General features: G+C 40.9%; 1 protein-coding gene across 3 annotated transcripts in view; it reads left to right on the top strand.

Annotated features, from left to right (window-relative positions):
- Positions 1–22,519, top strand: part of PLCE1 (phospholipase C epsilon 1) — a 353,887-nt gene that overhangs the window by 261,049 nt on the left and 70,319 nt on the right. For 2 of the 3 annotated variants that reach the window (XM_037143006.2, XM_037143003.2), the window contains exons 6-11: positions 3,324–3,582; positions 5,101–5,306; positions 12,355–13,030; positions 16,741–16,923; positions 19,942–20,059; positions 20,631–20,784. In XM_037143006.2, coding sequence (XP_036998901.2) covers positions 3,324–3,582; positions 5,101–5,306; positions 12,355–13,030; positions 16,741–16,923; positions 19,942–20,059; positions 20,631–20,784 — 1,596 coding nt within the window. The remainder of the gene's footprint in view (positions 1–3,323; positions 3,583–5,100; positions 5,307–12,354; positions 13,031–16,740; positions 16,924–19,941; positions 20,060–20,630; positions 20,785–22,519) is intronic. The other variant, XM_037143005.2, reaches the window with a different exon arrangement.

The following is a 22,519-nucleotide window of genomic DNA, read 5'->3' as shown; positions in this document are numbered from 1 at the left end:
GACCCAAGAGAGCAAGGCAGAAGCTGCAGTGCTTTTGATGTCCTATTCAGATGCCATTAACTGTCACTTCTGCCATGTTGTACTGGTCACGTAGGACCTGCACTGGTTCGTTGTGGGTGGGACTGCATTGCACCAGGAGGCATGGATCACTGGGGGGCATCTTGGAGTTTGGCTGCAACATACCCTGCATTAGAGATTCTCCTGATACAAGAATGGCCACTGAATGACCCATGGAAGCCTTAGTGAATGTGACTTTCACACCCAACTTAGTGTGAATTCAAAATCCAAAAAGGCCATAAAGCCAAGTGATCTTCTCTTACATGAGGAATAACCTCAAACCAAGCTAAACCTCCCCACTCATCCCTGTGAATTTTGTTTCATACCCCAGACCCACTGCCATCTAGTTTCATCTCCTATATTTGGCTTAGAACTGAACTGATCTTTACAAAATGATGGCTTCAAGTATCAGGTTTAAGAATTCTTTTGCTACAAAAGTATTTTTAGGAGATAAGTTGCTAGGTGCTCTTATGATGGAATGATGGTGGGGGTGGAGCCAGTGTAGACACCTTCAGGCTTGAAAATATTTAGATTAAAAGTAATTTAATTACATTAAGGTAACTAAAGGTTTTCTTCAAGCAATTAGATGGAAAGAGGAACAACCTTATTTAACAATGTCATTTAACACTGACCTTGGTTTTCGAACTGCATATTTTGCTTCCTTAAACTAAATTCTCATCTATTTTTAAGGAAACAATGAGAAATAAAAAGATTCACATATAACAATATTTATTCAGTCATAGTGTCAGTTTAAAATAACCCAAATGAACAACAAGAGAAAAAGGAAGGAACTAATATGATATATCCATACACTGGAATGTCATTTAGCCACCAAAAATGATGTTTATGAAAAAAACTTAGTATTGGAAAACAAATATCATAATACATAAAAATACATAGTAACAAAGCTGTCTATACTTAATAACCAGCAATATTTATAAATCAAAATTTATAAAGTATACAAGACAGACACAAATAGAATAAATACTGGAAGGAAATATACCTAACGTTGTCTGTGAATGGTAGAACTGTGGGTGGATTTTCCATATTTTTGGAATTTTTCAGATTTCCTGTAATGAGCATCTAGTACCTTTATAGTCAAAAAAAGAAATAAAAGTTTTAAAATAGTGTCAATTCTCAATCTATCAAAAAAACAATCATTGATCTTTGCAGAGGTTTGTCTTTTGCTCCAAAATGTAACATAGGTACTCTATTACTCACAGAAAGAAGGATAATCAAATAATGAGAACCATGTCTCATTAATTTAATCACTTTGCTTATTTATACCTCCTTTTTACTCCCAAAATAGGATTCTCACCAGCCCATAGGAAACCAGTTATAGCACTAGCTGGACTTAATGGGATGAAATCAGAAAACTGTTTTATTTTTCCGACCTCACTGTGTTTGAAACGTACCTTATTGGCCCTCCCTCCCCTGGCTCTGGATTCTACCTTGGGAGAACCTATAACTTTCCCAGCCACTTACGTGCCTCGTAAGCTGTCTCGTTGGCCTACGCTCAGGGATATGAATGAATCTCAGAAACATACTGCCATGAAAAAAAAGCAGGTTTTCTATGAGTGCCTACAGTGTGACACCATTTATATACAGTTTATAAAACACAAGCTGCTTGGTGATACATACACATGTTGGGTATGTTTAAAGACCTGGTAAAACCACTCAAGTCACAGCTGTGATCCCCTTTGGCGAGGGAGGGGGGCATGTGCTCACAGAGGAACCCACTGAGGCTTCGACTATATTATTAATGTTTTATTTTTTAAGCTGAGAGGTTGGTGCATGGGTGTTTGTCATGTGGTACTTGTCTTTTAGATATCTTATGTAGTACATAATGAATTCTCAATCCAGTGTGATATAAATCAAAACTGAAACCTCTCGTTCAAGTTAAAGCTTTGCTCTTTTCCCACATTGGACAGCCCACCTAATCTCAGATACCTGTAGCAGGGTAGGAAAAAATGGTTTGTCTCTTCTCTCCAGCTCCTTCCAACTTGATCCCTGCAGGAAAAGTGGACAGGAGAGGAGAGAAAGAAGGAGGGGTAGAGGAAGCAAAGGTCTTACTTGCCTGGACCAGTCGTAATCTGGGCCAGGTGCTTCCAAATGTGGGGTGCTTTGAGAGGTGCTCTCTAGTTATGCCCACTAATGTCTCCCTACCCCCATCTTATATGTACCTCCCAGTGTACCTTCAGTCCCCCAGGGCCAGCTCTGGAGGTCTCACTTCCAGGGTGTTTCCTCTAGAGTCACTTCATTTGTCAGGCAAGCCGTTCTAGATAGCTCATGTCCAACTGCCTGTGACAGTGTCCACTCCTGGCTCACAGGAGCATTCAGCATTTTGCCTACTCAGATTTGCAGATACAGACACCACCCCCCCACACTGGAACTTTCTCCCTCATATTGCCATTGGGCAGCTCCAGGCAGCCTCTCACTTCAGACTTTCCCACGCAAGAGTCACACACCAGCCTCTGTGATCAACACACTGCCCAGGACACAGATCCACCTCTCCAAAGAGTTGACTCGAAGCCCCTGAATTCAGGTGATTTCCTCCTCCTCCCAGTATTCCCACCTGGCTGCCCTGATCCAGTTCCTCTGTGCGCTGGTGGAGGCCAAGAGACCACTGAGGGCAGAGCAGTTTCCGTGATGCTTATGACAGTCTGGTGCCTCTCTTAGAAGGTGGGGACAGTGTCACCTCTTACTCTTACCAGCAATTCAAAACAGGAAAAGCCCCATTTAACATCCTTTTATGTACATAATACTTCAAGATAACATCCCTTAGGGTGAACCAGTGGGTTAATGTTACAGCTGGATTCAGTAAAAGCAAAGAAGCTAAAGCAGGCTTCATGTGTGTCACTGAGGGAGTGGTGTCATCCAGGGATAACATTTAAAAGATCGAGAGGAGTGGATGAACCACGTTTTCTGCAGACAACCCTCCATAAGTATTTGTACAAACCATATTACTAGGCTTCCTGTTTGTCTATGGCTGCTAGGAAAGCTAAACCCAAGCTCAGTGCCCACCTTCCAAAATTAACTCCTCCTACGTGTTTTTGTTTGTATCTGTCCTATTTAATTTGTTTAATGTATAAAAGTAATATGAAACATTATTTAGGAGAAGTAGGTGGAAATATGGAGCCTGAATAAATATTAAAACAGAGAGAAAACAAGCCAAAACAACAAATTTGTATAGAATTTAGGCTATTTACTGTAAATCATATTATTTCTCCTTTGATCTGAAAGAAAATGTCATTTACTTGCAACAGATCAAGAAAAGTTTTAAAGATGTGGCAGTTCATGGACCAGTCTGACCTGGAGACCATGAGAAGCCTGAAGGACGCCATGGCTCAGCACGAGTCCTCCTGCGAGTACAAGAAGGTGGTGACTCGGGCGCTGCACATCCCTGGCTGTAAGGTGGTTCCGTTTTGCGGGGTGTTTCTGAAGGAGCTCTGCGAGGTACTAGATGGAGCCTCCGGCCTGGTGAAGCTCTGCCCAAGATACAATTCCCAAGAGGAAGCTCTAGAGGTGAGGCCTTCCAAAATCCTCGTGATCCAGAGTCGCTGTTGTTCCCTGGCTCACCACTTCCCGAAATGAGGAGGGAAACTTAGTGAACCTGGGTATCTGCTGTTTCTGTTGTGTTGGATAACAGTTGGGTCCTTGAAAGTTCCAGAGGAAAGAATGCCAACTAGCACTGTTAAGGTAGCTTTAATGGGACAGTGTGAAGGTACAAGTGGAAATGGGTATTGTTTTCTGATTTTATTTATATTTAAGACTGATGGTGTTTTCTTTTCTCTTATTCGGTGGGAATGTCTGGCTGCAGGGGACAAAATAAGTGAAGTGAAGGGAAAGTAATGACTTTTCTGAATTGGCAGAAGAAAAAATGTGGGAAAGTCAACAGTGCCTTCCTCATCCTTCGGGGGAGGAGAGGGAGGGCTGACAGTGCTGGAGAAGCTGGTGCCTCTTCCAAAGGCAGGCTGCAGGCTCCTGACCACGGCTGACTCCGTTTTCCCAACCCACTGCTACTCCTTTCCCAGAGAGGAGAGGAGCATGTGAGCTTTGCCCCAGGGCATTGGGCACTGGAGAGGAAGGACACTGAAAAACTGAAGAAGATAAGGAAACTTCCCTATATGGGGTTTAGAAATGAAAGGAGGCTGGAAACTGGAGGGAACTTTATGGTGAGTTTTGAGTCATCCCATAACTGGAAGTCCCACACCCAAATCTAGAGTCATTCTCACTATGGTGATAGTACTCACTATTACACACACAATCACCCACATACACCCCTTCTTGGTGGCATTGGGAAGACACTTCTAAAACTGAGCTTCTTCTGTGTCACCTGGGAACAAAGGCATCACCTGATACCAGGAAGAGCCCCTGATGGTTATAGGCAACACTACCAGCTTGCATCTCTCCAGCTTATATGAGGGGCATGAAAGTGCAAGAAGTGAAGGAGAAAACTGAAAGCAAGTCCCCCACACCAGCTCCCTTGTGCTTTGGAAGGAGAGGATGCCACATCTCGGGGCGGCTGTGATGGGGGGATGGGAGAAACTTCCTGACCACATACAGACAATAAGAACTTAAACACTGCCAGGGAGCCTCGGCATTGCCATAGGACATATGGGAAATAAAGCAAAACATCACTTTTCTTGGTGATTTTTATCTGGTTCCACAGCACAGTATACCCATTCATGGTTTTTCTCAATTCTCACTGCAAGGATAAAATAACCCTGCCCTTCCTCTGTAAAGTGGCTAATCTCCCGAGGGAACCTTGGAATAATATTGCTTTTTGTGTTTTCAATTCAAAGTGGAGTGTTGGTTCCTAGAGGGACTAAAGTTGTCTTAGTGGAAACAAGAGTAAGTTTTGATATTTTATGTGGCGAAAGAGAAAAATGTTTTTCCTGGAGGTTCTTTTTTCCTCCCCAAACGAATAGGCACAAATACCATTATTTATGACTATTATGATTTCATTTCCTTAGCTGAGTAGGTTATTCAGACGTATTATATAAAGTCGCAATAACAAACTCTTGATATATTTTTCCATAGTTTGTAGCTGACTACAGTGGACAAGATAATTTTTTACAACGTGTGGGACAAAATGGCTTAAAGAATTCGGAGAAAGAGTCCACCGTCAACAGCATCTTCCAGGTCATCAGGAGCTGCACCCGGAGTCTGGAGACGGAGGACGAGGACAGTGCCAGCGAAGGGAACAGCTCAAGGAAAAACTCCTTGAAGGATAAAGCTCGATGCCAGTAAGTCTCGCATTTTAACAAGAGGGAGGATGCTCGTTGCTTCCTTTCCCCACTTCAGTTGGTTTCGGACAGACACCTAATAAAAACCCACTGCCTTTATCAGTAGGTCATGCTTCTTTATCTTCAGTCTTTACCACTTCTGAATTAGAATTTATCTTTTTCATTTCACTGCCTTGTTCTAAAATTACTGTTTATAATTTAACTTCTTGCCACCCATTCACCCTATAAAGGAAACTAGGGCTACCCTGCCACATCTGGAAGTTCAACTAATAAAATTTCAGGATTAGAACCATGGTCTCTTATTTGTTTCTTAGCTTCTATAAAAATGGTTTTTACTAATTTTTAAACAGGGGCAGTTATTAACATATTTTTAAGTGAAATATAGCAATTTAGTAGGGGTAGAGTAAGACCTCGATCCATATTTTTTGCAGCTTCTCCCAACCTCTGGGAGATCCTGGGTAGTCAGGGATCTCTCACTTTCAAAAACTCTGCTCTGTGAGGTGGCAACCTGACCTTTGCAAATGTTTAGTTGTCCAATTGCTGTTTATCCGCAGGCATTGTACTCCAGCCAGATGTGCTTACCTGCAACCAAATGAGAAAACAGAAACCAGTGGTCTTGAGCATGCATTGCCTCTCTTCAAGGCCATTAATTTATAGTCAAGCTTAGCTTACTGTCCCAGCAGGAGGAATCCTTTAGCACCTCCAAAACTATCAGGTCTACTGGCTTTGACATCTTTTACCAAGAAAGGTTTTATTTGTAGTGAGCATTCACAAGTCAGACCTTGCAGTTGTCTTGGAGTCCTTATACACGTGTGTGTGTTTGCAAGACATTGCTGTTTTTTTCTGCAGAGCCTCCCCTGATTGTGTCTGTGTGTGTGAGCCTACAGTGGCAGGGGTAACCGTGGACAGTGTTTTCAGAAAAGAATTTCTTTGGAATTGGAGTACTTAGTATTGGTGGTAAACACAGAAATGAGTGCCTTGTATCCGAATTTCTAAGGCTATTATGTTTTAAGAAGGTAAACCTATAGACCCAATTTCTCCAAAATATATAGTATTAGTATACCATATAGTATAGCTGGGGGCAGGGAAGACAAGCTACAGATAAGCATGTGTCTGCACAAGAAGCATCTCAGACCCTTTTAAGTCCTTTACCTATATCTACCTCTGTTTATGTGTCTACATATGTATCTGTGTATATATCTCCCTCCTGCCACAAAAGATTTTGTAGATGCTTATGAGAGTAAGTATAAATAATTAAAGTTATTAAGGAAAACAAGTTGGGAAAAAATAATACTGTCATTTACCGTGACTGAATTTTGTTCTGGGATTCTGAGTGGCCAAAGAAAGAGGAAATAGTGATTTATTGCAAGTTTCACAACATTTGTAAGAAAAATCAAACAGATGTTTGAAATAATGAACCTTTCCTTCATACTGAGATATGGCCCAAATTCCTTCCTTAAATTATACTATAAGGGAAGCATCATCCCCAAATAGATAAAATAATGAATTTCATATGGCATTTTTTACAACAACCTCCACTTGTTTGGGGGTGGGGTGTTAATTAAAAGTGTCAACCTTTCCAAAATACTTTTAGGAGTGTTACCTTTGGCTGAGCCTTGGAGACCTAGACCCTGAGCTTTCGCTTTACCATCTTTTCCTTTTTGCTGTGGGTTCCTTCAAGAGATATGTTTTTTACCCAATCCTGTCACCTTTCATACAGTTTTTATTTCCAGCTTTTGGCTTATGCTCCTGTCCCCTTCCTAAGTGTTTTATCATCTACATCCTAAGAACATTTCTCTTCCACTTCCCATTTTCAGACCCTGCTTCTAAGCGCTCTTAAAAGGGAAACATAGCACAAAAATGCAAATATTTCTTCTACAAAACCTGTGAAGCTATATTGAAATGCTCACATTTAAACCTGTGTGTCAGTACCGGTAATACTCTCCTTCCCCCATGTGACTGCTCCTCCGAGATGGAGCACTAAACACAGGAAGTGGGAGTGAGGTGGGTGTTGAACAGACTTCACTGAAACCAGACCAGCAAGCACTGTTTCTGGGACCTGAGAACCGATTCCTGATCCAGAGCCTTGTAGCGACTTCATAAATACAATCCCGACAATATTTATGTTAGTAACATTTAACATGTTACTACTTATTGAGAGTCAATTTAAAAGAAACACTGTCCTAATATTTTACATATGTTAAATTATTTAATCCTCCCAACAGTTCATTTTGCTCAGGATCCCACGGCCGGCCAGCAGGGCTAAGATTTAACCTCAGCATGACCGGCTCCACGCACCACCCAGATGTAATTTAGAAGCTGCCTGTTGTTGAGGAAACTGCTAGGTTAATTAAAAGCAAGAATTTGCCAGAGGCAGGTTTGAAACTCTGGATTTTATTACAGGGAACAGCTGTAGTTAGTCCTTTGGAAAAGGTGTACATTTTCTCCCATCCAACAGAATTACTTTAGGCTTATCACTTGATGAATTATGTTCATGTAATCATCTTAGCTTTGTAGGAAGTAATGAACACTTATTAAGAAAAGACACTTGTCCCCTAATATAATATTTTCATCAGGGAACATTAGAAAATGTCTGTCCATCATTTTATGGTTTCTAATTGAATGATGCTACAGAACTGCTTCTGGGATCGGGTACAGACTCTCTTTCTCTTTTTATCCCTTAAAACATATGACCTAAGTTTGACAAGGTAGTTTCTTCACTGGTAAGCCACATATTTGACATTTGGTTAATACTGTTTGGTTCCTAAATAAATCTTTAAGTTCCATCTTATTCCTTTTTGCAAACCCGCAGAAACTTGTCTCCCGCAAGAGTCAGGCACAGAGTGTGTAAAACTCAGTATATGATCCAAGAGATAAAGCTACTGGTTTCCTTCTTGAAAGGAACTTCCTTCCTTCCAGGCAGTTGTCAGCTTTATCTGGGCATTAGTCCCTGGGAGAATGCTTTTTAATGGAACTATTCACACTAAACATCAGTTATTTCCATGTTCTAAAACGGAAACCGGCGCTACAAAGACAGCGACCGCCTTCTCCCAGCCCACACCGTCTCTCAGCAGCTGAAACAGGCTCCGGAAAAGCCTTATTGTAATTTGTCTTTCCAGACAGTATTTTTTATAATGCATGTAATTTGTTTTTTTTTTAACTGGAAAAATACTTGATTTAGTTCAGAATTCAAATTAAACAGAATTTGGGAAACACCATTTCTCATGCTACATTTAAATCAGAAGTTCTATGTCCAGATTAACATGTGTTGTATTTCATGGGTACTAACACTCATCAATTGAATTCTTTTTGTACTTTAAAAAAAAGTATGACATGGAGAATGTGGAAGTGGTTCCAAAGAAAGGAAATAAAAAGATTAAAGGGCTTGGATATGACTTAAAAGGAAGCCCCTCTGGAGGAACAGCTGGGCTGGGTTAGCCTCGGGAAAGGAAGTGGGGAAGAAGTGGGAGGGATGAAACCTCAGTCTTCCTATATTTAATCATAGTGATAAACTTTACGGAGCCAGACCCTGTGCTGAGTGCTTTACAACAATTATCTTATTTGAGCTTCACCATTAATCTCTGAAATGGGCATTGTCTTTTTGTCATTAACAGATAGGTAAACTTGAGTGATTTCATTAGGTCACACTGCAAACGGGTGGGGGAGCCGCACAGTAGACCCAGCGTGATTCTAGAGGGCATGTTTCTAGTCACCATGCTTTATGTAGGAAGCATGGGCATAAGTATTATATATATGAGAACATAAGTATTGGTTTTCTATTGTTACTAAGAGCAATTTCAGAAGGATAGAGCTAAGTTAGACACAAAGGACTGTTTTTTCTTCCTTTCTTCACTTTTTTTATGTCAAATGGAACATTAAGTGCATAAAATAGAATGTATTTTTATACATAGCAACCAGATCTTAACTTCTACTAACATTCTTCAGTAAAGGAAAGCAAAGCTCCTTGGAGAAATGGTAGATTCTAGGACTGAGATAAGAAATACACAAGTGAGCCTGGAACATCTTGTTACGCCAAAAAGTAAAGAAGTGCTAAAAACACACACACAGACAGATGTAGCAATGGGGGTTATAACAAAAGCATATAAGAGCCAACTGCAGAAGCCCCTGGTGGCCAATTTGAGTAACAAAATTAATTGGCATTAGATTATACCCCAAAGTATTAAATAAATATTAATGACTTTATATATACAGATGATAAGCAAACAAAGGGAGAGAAGAGATAATCTCCCAGGCAGAAGAATTCCAAATAACTTATTAGATTTTTCTGCCCTCTGTGAGGTAGAGCATAACCACTTACTCCTTAAATATGGGCTGCACCTGGCAACTTCCTTCCAAAAAGGACAGTACAGAAAGGAGGGGTTTTTTTAAGTCACTTTACAGTGACAGATGCCCAACACTCCCTCAGCCAGGTCAGTGTCCACAGGGGTCAGTCATGTTGACAGTACATTCCCTGGACACCATGTGGTGAGAATGGCACTCTTCCTCTGTGGTCTTCCTGCCCAGAGCCTCTAACCCTAGTCCAATTATAAGGAATATATCAAGCAAATTCTAATTCTACAAAATACCTGACCAGCGCCTCTCAGAACTGTCAAGATCATCAAAAACAAGGTAAGTCTGCAAAACTGTCACATCTAACAGTCTAAAGAAACAGGACAACTAGTATAAATATACTGTGGTGTCCTGGATGGAATCCTGGAACAGAAAGAGGGCAAAGGTAAAAAACTAAGGAAATCTAAATTAAGTATGGACTTGCATGAATAATACTATACCATCAAGTATTAGTTCATGAATTATGTCAAATATGCCATCTTAAAATAAGATGTTAATAATAGAGAAAAGTAGATGTGGAGTATACTATCTTCACAATTTCTCTACACATTTAAAACTATTCTAAAATTTAAAGTTTTAAAAAAACTAATGCTTTTGGCCCTGGCTGCTGTGGCTCAGTAGATTGAGCATTGGCCTGCCAACCAAAGGGTCGCCAGTTTGATTCCCAGTCAGGGTACGTTCCTGGGTTGTGGGCCAGGTCCCCAGTAGGGGACACACAAGAGGCAAGCACACATTGATGTTTCTCTCCTTTTTCTCCCTCCCTTCCCCTCTCTCTAAAAATAAGTGATTAAAATCTTTAAAATGAAAAATAAAAACGAATGTGTCTGAATAATTATCAAGTAAATATTTGCATAACTACCATCTAGAGTAAAAACGTTACCAGTACCCATAAAACCCTTTTTTTCCTTCTTAATTATGTCACCAGTTTGCCTCCTAGAGGAAAATTCACTGCTGTAAATTTTGTGATAATGCATCCTGCTTTTCTTTATAATTTTACCACTGTTATGCATTTCTATGTAATACAGTTCCTCATTTAGAAGTTTACATGTACATAAATATAGTATTTATTCTTGTGTGCCTTGCTTAAGATTTGTCTGTGTTGTTGCAGATAATTAGCTATATTGTGTGTTATTTCCATTGCTGTACAGAATTACTTTGTATGACTACATGACATTTTATTTATACATTTCATTGTTGCTGGACATTTGGGTTGTTCCCAGTGTTTCCGGTGTGGATCATCTGAAGGGGATGTTTTGACCATGAGCTTCGTGAGATCTCCTGGAAGTTTCTTTTCTTTTTTAAGAATGTCTATTTATGTGAGACAAGGAAGAAGAACCTGCTGTTTGAAAGCAGACATGGGATGCTGCTCAGGACTAGGATCTAGAGCGAGTCCAAGGAGCCCAGTGCTGCTGCTCACACTTTACCAAGAGGCAGTAGGCTACCCAGTGCCTCCAGACAATGAGAACATTCTTTCCCAGACATGTATAGACCAGCCCTTTCCCAGTTTTACTCACCTCTTTGCTATGTTTATGGGTCAAACAGCAGAAACCTTTATCTTACTAACAATTCCTCATTCTTTGAAGAGAATGACTTTCTTAGGCATGTTCCTACGAAGGTGGCCAGGTAGAAAGGAGGCAACAAAGTCACCCTTGCCTCCCCCCAGATTCTTCTGGCCCAAACAACATAGGTTTCTGACTCAGGGAAGGCAGCTTTCTAAAGTTTCCAAGTAGACAAGTCCTTTTTGTGCACATGCATGTGCATACACACCCAACAGAAATCTAAGGTTGAGTCAAGGAGAGCTGTTTGTGCTCCTCTGACCACCAGGGCTGTATTTCAGGGCTGACATTCAATGAATGTCATTGAATTTTTCATATTTTTAAAAGATTTTATTTATTTATTTTTAGAGAAAGGGTAAGGAAGAAAGAAAGAGAAACATGTGTGCAAGCGATACATCAGTTGGTTGCCTCTTGCATGCCCCCGACCAGGGACCTGGCCCACAACCCAGAAATGTGCCCAGACCAGGAATCATATTGGCGACTCCTCGGTTTGTGGGACAATGTCCAACCCACTGAGCCAAACCAGTTAGAGTTATTGTATTTTCTTTTTAACAGAAACTCTTATCAAGCCAGCTTATTAAGTCTTATTTTTGCCTATTTTTAGCAGCATTGTACTCAGGTCGTGAGTTTTGTTAATGATCAAGTAGAAGGCAAGCAAACCTAGTGAAGAAGATCCCAGACTAAGGAGTCAGACCAGAATCCTGCCTTGGGTAGGCGTCTTCTAAGCTGGGTAACCTGGAACAAACTACTTACCCCTTTTGAACCTCTGGTATTCTCATAGGTTAAAAAGAAAAAAAAAGAATAAGAAATTTTATTTCACAAGTAGATCAAATTAAGTGAAAAAATGTATATAAAATATTTAACACATTTTGTGACACAAGAGGGAAAATTAATACATAATGATTATTGCTGTTGATATTAAAAATACAACTGCTCTATTATGCCTGTGATCACAATATTGCTAAATATAAGGCTTTGGAATATAGCTATTAAAATTATTTATGACTTTTAGCATTTTTATATTTCCAATGCTAATTTGACTTCATAGTGTAACGAAAATTATGTCCAGCATCAGTGAAAGGCTCTGTGTTGTTCTCACTTCTGGTTATAAAACAGACCAAATTTGTATCTCTTTCCATTAGGTTTATAATTGGAGATTTGCTGGATACAGAAAATGACATCTTTGAGCAGCCCAAAGAATGGGACCCTCATGGACTAGAAGAGCCACAGAAGGCCTTCGACCATGGGACGGAGCTCATCCCGTGGTACGTCCTGTCCGTCCGAGCTGATGTGCACCAGTTCCTGCTGCAGGGGGCCACAGTTATCCACTATGACCAGGACACACACCTCTCGGCCCGCTGCTTCCTCCAGCTCCAGCCTGACAATAGCACCTTGACCTGGATAAAGCCCACCACTGCCTCCCCAGCCAGTGCTAAAGCAAAACTTGGTGTGCTTAGTAACACATCTGAACCTGGCAAATTCCCATTATTGGGCAACGCTGGATTAAGTGGCCTGGTGGAGGGGGTCTTGGATCTGTTTTCAGCAAAGGCTGTGTACACGGGACACCCTAGCATTGATATACACACTGTGTGTGTTCAGAACAAACTGAGTAATGTGTTTCTCTCAGAGACCGGAGTGACACTGCTCTATGGGCTTCAGACCACTGACAATAGATTATTGCACTTTGTGGCACCGAAGCACACAGCTAAGATGCTCTTCAGCGGGTTGTTGGAACTCACTAGAGCTGTGAGAAAGATGAGGAAGTTCCCTGACCAAAGACAACAGTGGCTGCGGAAACAATACGTCAGCCTCTATCAGGTAAGGGTACAGCCCTCCCCTCCTTCCTCAATAGCATGTTCTCAGGATATAAATGGTGTAAGAGCACACTTGGCAACTAGACCATCGGCTCATTCTCTCAGAGGTTTAATTTAGTTAATATATGTAAAGCCATCATGTAAATTCATACATATAAAAAATAGTGGCTTCACGCATCTGGAAAGAAACCAGTTAATTTAAAAGCATTTTCAATTAAAGTTTCCACTGAAAACATTGTAATCTGAATACTTTTGTTATTAATTAGGAACTGATACATTGGAAACCTTCACTTTGGAAATAAGAATTCTGCTTCATCACCTTCGTGCTTCACATGCCACGTGACTCTCAGAGAGTTATTTAACTCTGTATTTCTGTCTAACTATAGAACTTTTAATGTCAAAAGAAACTTTCCCACATGTGAGCTAACTCATACGTGGAGTTCTGCCTAAGCCGGTTCATAGTGGCAGCAGCCCTGAGAAGGTAGTTTCTCACAGTGGGCTGCTGAAACCGAGTTTCTCATTAACCCTAAATTACCAGGTACTGTAACGGCCCCCCCAGCCCTGCGCCGTGTTCAGGACTGGCAGCAGGACGGGGCTGAAGGAGGTGGTGAGGGGAGACACCTGAGGGGAGACACCGTGCTCCTGGAGGGAGGAGGCAGAGATGGGAAAGTGACTCATAAACCTGCCCCAAGGCAGCGCTGTTCCCAGCGTCGTCCAATGAGTTGCGTCAAAGTCTTCAGTTTCTCTTCTTTATGCTTTTCTATCTTTGGGGAAAAATTTATCTTTACTGGTATCACAGAACAAATAGAATTATAACTTAAATTAATAAAGTGACCGATTTTACGTATTTTTCACAGTTCTAACATGTTTCTGATGAGTGAAAACATTTCTCCTCTGGGATGTTAGTAGCAGTGCATAGAAAGCCCCTTCTTCCTCCTTTCTCCATATCTGTGCAACACTTATGAGGAGAGAGAACATCTGAATAAGCAACTTAACTAATTAATTCATTAATCGGCACTTAGGCCTCCATACATGATTGTGCTGATGCCGCACAACACAAGACCAGTTTTCCTGAACTCATCCAAACTGGAAACCATACACCTGCTTCCCGTCTGCTTCACAGGGACCCCTCAGTGCAGTCAGAGACTTGGACGAAAAGTCTTCAGGAGCCATTATGAATATTGATTTTTAGTAACAGTCATTCCATAGCCTTCTAATCTAGGGTCATGAAAACCCATTCAGCTTGGCCACAAACCAAAGTCTTTGAGCTCAATTACAACCATCACAAAACCTATATGATTTATTTGCTCCATTTGTTTCCCTCCCAAGCGTAGAGCGTAAAGTAACTGAATTAACCCACTACGTATAGTTGGTTTCTCATTACCCTGTCAGCCTTCAGTTTTTGCTGAAGGAGGCACCAGCTGAAACCATGAACAGCGTATGGGAAGAGGTAAGAGGTGCTGCTAGAGCAGAGACACAGGAAGTGACCTGGAGCAGACTCGGTCCTACCCAGCTACTCCCCTCCTTTCTCCTCTCCACGTCCCCATCCCTCCACCCCTGCATGGAACTAAGTGGTTACAGTGTAAAGGCAGAACAATTCTGTGTACCTCTGTCACTCCTGAAAACATAAGTGATATTCTTCCTCAAACACTGGTTTTATTTTATTTTATCGTCACCCAAGGACACTTTTTCATTACTTTTAGAGAGAGGAAGGGAGAGGAAGAAACATCAATTGGTTACCTCCCATAGACTCCTGGACCTGGGATCATATGTGCCCTGACAGGAGCTCAGACACACAACCTAGGTATGTGCCCTGACTGGGAAGCAAACCCACAACCTTTCAGTTACGGGGTGACGCTCCAACCAACTGAGCCACACTGGCCAGGGCAAAACTTTTCTACATGAGTCACCTAGGAAGATAGGTGCCGTGTCTTCCAAACAGGGTTAAGATTTTTTTTTTTTAGTGAAAAAGGCCCATTATACAGACCCGTTTCTCAAAATGTCTCAGGGAACATCAAAACGATGCTATTTTGATACTTGGAGAACAGGAGGTCAATCAGGGGTCCCCAAACTCCAGCTGCTGCCAGTACCAGTCCATGGTGTGTTATGAACCACAACACAGCAGGAGATGAGCGGTGGGCAGGTGAGCGAATATTGGCTCACAACACCACCTGAGCACCACCTCCTCACTCCCACCTCCTCCTCCCAGCCCCATCCGCGGGAAAGTTGTCTTCCATGAAACCGGTCCCTGGTGGCAAAAAAGGTTGGGGACTGATAGGCATCATGCTAGAGGCCCCTCTTGGTGACTTATAACAAGGCTTAGCTCATTTAATGCTCTGATAAGTCCTAAGTATAAAAGAAACCTATTTAAATATATCTAGAAGTTGACAAAATTTATGAAAATTGTAGGATTCTTACAAAATTATTTTAACGGCCCTAAAAGAGTATTTTATTATTCCCTAGTTTGGGAAGGGCATGTATAGAAAATAATATTTCTAACATTGAAGTCCTTTTGTGTGATGAACACATGTGAATTTACCTTCAAATACAAGTATTTTAGCACTAGTGAATGAAAATTGGTGTAATGGAAATAGTAACAGGAGATACACAAAAGACAAGAAGAGATAGTAGCATTTGTAATGAAGCCTAGGAATAAAATCGGATAGTCATTGAACATTAGGATGAAGGAGCAGGCACACACACATAAAACATCTTTATTATTTACAAAGCCAAGTCCATTTACAACCACTTCTTTGGAACTACAAAGGAGGACTAGCCTTAAAAGTCTGCAGAAAATAAGGACAGTAAAGAGAAAGTAATTTTAAAAGAGCCCTTTTAGACAACCTGTGAACTATCAATATCTTTAATTCATATGCAACTTTTTGTAGTTTTATTAACTGGCTTTCCTAACTTATAGAGAGAATTTTTTTACTGTTGTTAATTGAACAATTGTTATTTAATTCAATAAATAAATCAATCTTTGCTGCTACTTACTACATATTAAATTTAGTTGTCTTAAGAGAAGCAGCTGTTTATTGGAGATCATTATCTACCATTCGAATATGTTTTTGCTGCTCACAGCATCATAATATGCATGGTGCTCTGAGTTGCTTGGGCTCTCTATTTTTGAATTTTAGTCACTTGAGAGGATGGCAGCCCAAACTAATTGAAGTGCTCCCCAGAGCCCTGCAAAGTGAATTTTAGGTATGCCACATATTTCAAGTCAGACTGTCCCAAGTCTGACTTGATTTTACATTTTATGTATTCTATGGAAAGACACAAAAAGTGATATAATAACAAATAGGACTGATTTGAAATAGATTCATACATGTACATACAACCCCTGAAAGTCCTCCAAAGCCCTAATTTGCAAAATACCTCTTAATGAATTTTTTTACAATGGTAATTCTAAAACATAACTTCTAAAACTGGAAAGAAATTTTTTTGTTGTTGTTAATCCCAGTTGCACATGGCCCTGTTAAAGCTCATCACTGGAACTCAAGAGGGATGTGACCGGGACTCTAGAGGATGTGATGAAATCCCCAACAAAGAGTCCTGACAAGGGGAAAACAGGGCCACTTGGGTGGCCAGATTGTAGTTCTTCTGCAGCTGCCTGTGCTGTTCTACCCCTGGGAATTTACTGGGAGCCATGAATATGTTTACTTCCTCATTGCTTGCTGTCCCCTTGTGTTCAGCATGTGTTTGTTTTCACAGGAGGATGGACGGTATGAAGGCCCAACTTTGGCTCACGCTGTGGAGCTGTTTGGTGGCAGACGGTGGAGTACCCGAAACCCTAGCCCTGGGACATCTGCAAAGAGCGCCGAGAAGCCCAACATGCAGAGGAACAACACCTTGGGCATCAGCACCACCAAGAAAAAGAAGAAAATCCTCATGAGGGTAGAGTGTTACTTGTTTATTAAGCATTATACCAAATCACCCAAGACCATCAATGTATGTTCTACATCACCATAAATGATTTTAGGTCATTTGGTTTGGGGATAGGATGAGGTATAAAACAAATGAAGTGCAAGGGCTTACCAGGTACCTCCTGGATGCCAGCCCCACACCAGGAACTAAGTCAAAACCAGGAAAAAGTCAGGTTCTGTAGAGGGCCCCAGACATGTGAACCAACACAGTGAGACCTAATAAGTCATTGTCAAGCATCCTGCAAAGTGCTGTAGGAGCAGAGAGAAGGAAGATATAGGGCTGAGAGGCAGGCAGGGAAGACTTCACTGAGAAATTGACAGATGGGTCTTGAAGGTTGTATAGGAGTTTACCAAGCAGACAACACAGGGAAAAGCATCCCAGGCAGATGAGGCAGCAGAGAGGCATGAAAGATTCAGCTTGCTCAGAGAAGCACATGGAATTCTGGGTTCATGTTCCAAGCTAGAGCAGGGACTCTACTGGGGGCAAAGAAAGGCTACAAAGGAATGGGATCACATTATTAAGGTCTTAGAGGATCTACTAAATGATGTGGAACACAGTTTAAAATATATTATCAAGAGAAAAAACCTCTTGTTCATCCACAAATGAAGAATAAAGAAAAGGTGGTATACCACCACCCTGCCCCTGCACAGCTGATCCTCCACAGAGGGCGGAGGTGCATGGTCAGTGGTCACAGCCAGTCCTTGCAGCTGATTGGCCTGGGAAAATCTCTCCTGTTGACCTTCCAACAGCAATCAAGGCTCAACTACAAGAGGAAGTTGTACTCAGCCCACACAAAGGGCACACCTTGAGTACTCAGCTTGGGTGATAGGGGAGGCTGTGCCACTGAACCTTACAGGACACCTATGACACTAGGTCATGCAATCAAAACAGGGAGTCATAGCAGCTCTACCTAGTGCATAGAAACAAACACAGGGAGCCTGCCAGAATGAGGAAACAATGAAATATGGCCCAAATGAAAGCATAGATCAAAACTCCAGAAAAAGAACTAAGCAAACTGGAGATAAGCAATCTATCAGATGCAAAGTTCAAATGCCTATTTGTAAGGATGCTCAGGGAACTTAGTGAGGACTTCAATGGCATAAAAAAAAATCCAGTTAGAAATGAAGGATACACCAATTGAAATAAATAACAATTTATAGGGAAGCAACAGTTGAGTAGATGAAGCCAAGAATCAAATCCATGATTTCAAACAGAAGGAGACAAAAAACAATCAGAACAACAAGAAAAGAGAGTTTAATGAAATGAGGATAGTGTAAGCAGCTTCTGGGGCAACTTCAAGCATTCCAACATTTGCGTCATAGAGGTACCAGAAGAAAAAGAGAAAGAGCAAGAAATTGGAAATCTATTTGAAAAAAGTAATGAAAGAAAACTTCCCTAATTTGGTGAAGGAAATAGACATGCAAGTCAAGAAAGCACAGAGAGTCCCAAACAAGATGGATGCAAACAGACCCGCATCAAGACACATGATAATTAAAATACCAAAGGTTAAATATAAAGAGAATCTTACAAGCAGCAGGAGAAAAGCAGTCAGTTACCTACAGGGTAATTCCCATGAGACTGTGAGCTGATTTCTCAAACAAACTTTTCAGACCAGAAAGGACTGGCAAGAAATACTCAAAGTCATGAAAAGCAGGGACCTACAGCCAAGATTGCTCTACCCAGCAAAGCTATCATTTAGCATCGGAGGCAGATAAAGAGATTCCCAGGCAAGAAAAAAAACTAAAGGAGTTCCTCATCATCAAACCATTATTATGTGAAATGTTAAAGGGACTTATTTAAGAAAAAGAGGATCTAAACTGTGAACAGTAAAATGGCACAAATACATATCTATCAACAATTAAATCTAAAAGATAGACTAAGCAAACAAGAACAGAGAGAGAATCATGGATTACAGAGGGTATTTGTATAGTTGCCAGATGAGAGGGAGAATGGGTGAAGTGGTGAGGGGATTAAGAAGTACAAATAGGTAGTTACAGCATAGCCATGTGGATGTGAAGTACCATAGAGGAAATGGAGTAGCCTGAGAACTTATGCACATGACCCATGTACATGAGCAATGGTGGGGGGATTGCCTGAGGGAGTGGGGAGTGCTGGGTGGAGGGGAGGAAGGGGGAAAATTGGAACAACTATAACAGCATAATTAATAAAATATAATTAAGGAAAAAGAAAAGAAATGGTTCTATATACATATAGTGAAATACTTTGAACAATGAAGGAAATTCTTTCGTATGCTACGATATGGGTGAGCCTTAAGGACATCGTCCTAAATGAAGTCAGCCAGTCACATGAGGACAAATACTGCATGATTCCCCTTGTATGATGTACCCCGAGTGCTCAAACTCTTAGAAACTGAAAGTAGAATAGTGGTGTCCAGGGACTAGGGAAAAGGGAGAAATAGGAGTGGTTGGATGGGTGTAGAGTCTCAGTTTTATAAGGCAAGAATGTTCTAGAGATGTGTTGCACAAGAAGCTACATGTAGTCAGCACTACACTACTGCACTCTTAAAGATGGTTAAGATGGTAAATTTTATGTTATGCCTTTTATCACAATAAATACACATATATTTATCACTCTGTATTATATATTTCATTATATTCATCATCACTATAACACGATAATATATTTTCTCCATGATTACCTAAAAAAAGTGTCACTCTTTGCAGATGGAAAGCCGTTAATACCTAAGTCAAATTTCATCTGCTATATAATTCTGTCTCAACACAGAGATTCCAGGGTCATGTGCCTTTTCTCATGGGCCCCCTCCCCTGAGGAGCGCTGCTTTATAGTGAGGGACAAATGGGGCAATGTTCCATGAGAGTACTTAGCCTTCACGTGGGTCTTTAGTGGCTTCACCAGGGGGAGGCAGCCTCACAGGTGAGTCCATCAGAAAATTGGGACCAGCCCGAACTAAAGCAGTGACAGGAGAGAAATGGAGAATGAGAAACACTGTGTGTTTTGTGTTCCCAGGGGGAGAGCGGAGAGGCGACCGACGATGAGATGGCCACTCGAAAGACCAAAGTGCACAAAGAGTGTCGCAGCTGGAGCGGTTCTGACCCTCAAGACATTAATGAACAAGAAGAATCAGGTAGAGCAGCAGCACATTCACAGCTGAGCTTTTTTAAGGGAAAAATTTGCATTTGGGTTTAAATTGTGATTTAAGGATGGTGGGCATTCTTAACATTCTTTATCTTGTTAAATATACTTACCTTTGTTTTAACTAGATGATGGAACCCAAGAGGTATTTCTTGCAAGCACAGTGTACTTAGAAGAATATTCTTATTACTTAACTTGCCATTATTAACAGGGAATATTAGCTATACAGATACAATTGGATGAGTCACACACATGATTCTGAACCACAGCAGGATATTAGAGCTTTTTAAAAAACATCTGGATGCCTTGGCCACACCCCACGTGGTTCGGATGCTGTGACTGGGATCTATACATTTTAAGCTCCCAGATGATCCTCATGTGCATGAGGGTTGAGAACCCACCGGATGAGTCCGCTCTTCAGAACACTTCGATGCTCCCTGTACAGAAATTGCCTGTACAGAGTGATTTGCTCAGACATTCAGAAGCATTTTTGGTTTTTATTTGATTTCTGAGGGAAAATGTAATTGGGGTCACTGTCTCTTTTTTGTTTGTCCCTCTCACAGAGGCGAATGCCATCACAAGCCCGCCTAACCTTCTCCCTTCCAGAAGAGCCCACTCTCTGACCACGGCTGGGTCCCCTAACTTGGCTGCTGGGACGCCATCTCCCATCAGGCCAGTGTCCTCCCCTGTGCTGTCTTCAAACAAGAGCCCGTCCAGGTGGGGCCTTAACATGATAGAACAGAAGGACACTTCACATCACTCAAGTTGTGTAGCAGGGGGGCTTCTCCAAGTGCTCTGTGCAAAGACTGTCTCAAAGTTTGACTTAACAATTACATTGAGAACTGAAAGACCCCAATTTTTTAATGTTCCTAATTTTCTTTATTTTATACTCCTATCTTCTCATATTACTACAATTGCTTTTAATTATGTGATACATCATCCCTTCAAAGGTCAATAGCAATAACAAACCTGAGCTGAGATTCTTGAAATTAGCACTGCCCAGTATATTAGCCACTGGCCACAGTGGGGAAAGTGGCTATTTAAATTAATAAAATAAAATGCAGTTCCTCAGTCACACTAACCACATTAACAGTTTCTCATAGCCACAGTGGCTTGTGGCTACTATACTGAACAGTGCAGAATATTTCTATCATTGAAAAAAGTTATATTGAATGGCACTGCTAAGTAAAGAATAAATTAAGTTCTAAAGTAAGCTGCTTGACCCTTTGCTAATGGGTAAAATATATTTAACACTCTTCTCATATATAACTGAATATATTATATAGCAATGAAATGCTATATAGAAATGAATATATTATATAGCAAGTTGAATATGTTTAGATAATTTCAAAGCTGGTATTATAGTAAATTATTTCATAAGCTCCATGAAGATTGCAGATTTGAAATAACACCTGCCCTCTCAGAAGAAATAATATTAAAATGAAAACCCTCCAAAGGAATCAGAGTGCCACACCATTTTCTTCAACCCCACACTGAAGTTTCCAAAATGCAGAGATTCCAGACAGATCCAAGATAAAACGGGCACTGCCCTTTGTCAGAGAGAAGGGTGGGAGGAGGAAGTGGGCCTGTGCAGACATTGGCTTTGGAAACATTAATTACACACACACCACAGCAAATCATTTCTTACAGGGAAGCATTCTTTCACGCTGTGAATAATGAACATCATAATTTATGCTGTATACATTGAAAACTCTATACTTGGTAAAACTGGGTCAAGGGTACAAGGGAATTCTTTGTGTCACTCTTGCAACTTTTCTGTAAGTTTAGGTGTGTAACACAGTTAAAAGCTACAAAGAATCAGAATTCTATATGTTATATTTCAGCCTATAAAATATCCCAGGTAAATAAAATAGCCAAGTACCTAGGATTCAGTGGCTTTTCCCTTTTTTTCAATCACTCATGAACAGGAGAAGGAAGGACAGAATAATGGAGGAAACTCTTGTTGAAGAGGTAGATGTAGAGAAACTACCATGTCAGATGCAAGACCACAGGGCCTCTTCTAAAACAGAAAGAAAAGACAAGGCAGGAAAAGAAAAATCAGCCCAAATGCTGTTGTAGGAGAAAGTGAGACTGAGGGAAAGAGTGGACAAACGGAGGTTCCTAAAGTCAGAGGAAGTGGGTGCCTAGAGACCATGGCTGAACCGGGACTAGAAGGAAGACAGGGAATCACTTGTTTAAATGCAAATGATAAACCACTTCACGGGGCTTTCTTCCTCTTCCTGAAACTCCACCTTCTGTTTCCTGTGGGGGGAGGTCTATAATCCTTCCCCCAAAATAATATAAACTAACCTTTTGTAATATTCTGAACCTTCAGATGTCAACACAAAATAATTTTTGTGAGTAAACATTATTAGCAGGCGATGGTAAACAGGCTATTCATTACAATATTCTCTATACTTTCTTATATATCGAAAATTTCTAAAGTGAAAAA

The sequence above is a fragment of the Artibeus jamaicensis genome, unplaced genomic scaffold (genome assembly GCF_021234435.1).
Source record: "Artibeus jamaicensis isolate MK-2021 breed Jamaican fruit bat unplaced genomic scaffold, CSHL_Jam_final contig_332, whole genome shotgun sequence".
Lineage (NCBI taxonomy): Eukaryota > Metazoa > Chordata > Mammalia > Chiroptera > Phyllostomidae > Artibeus > Artibeus jamaicensis.
Note: the sequence above shows the minus strand (reverse complement) of the source record. Positions and strands in the feature narration are given on the sequence as shown.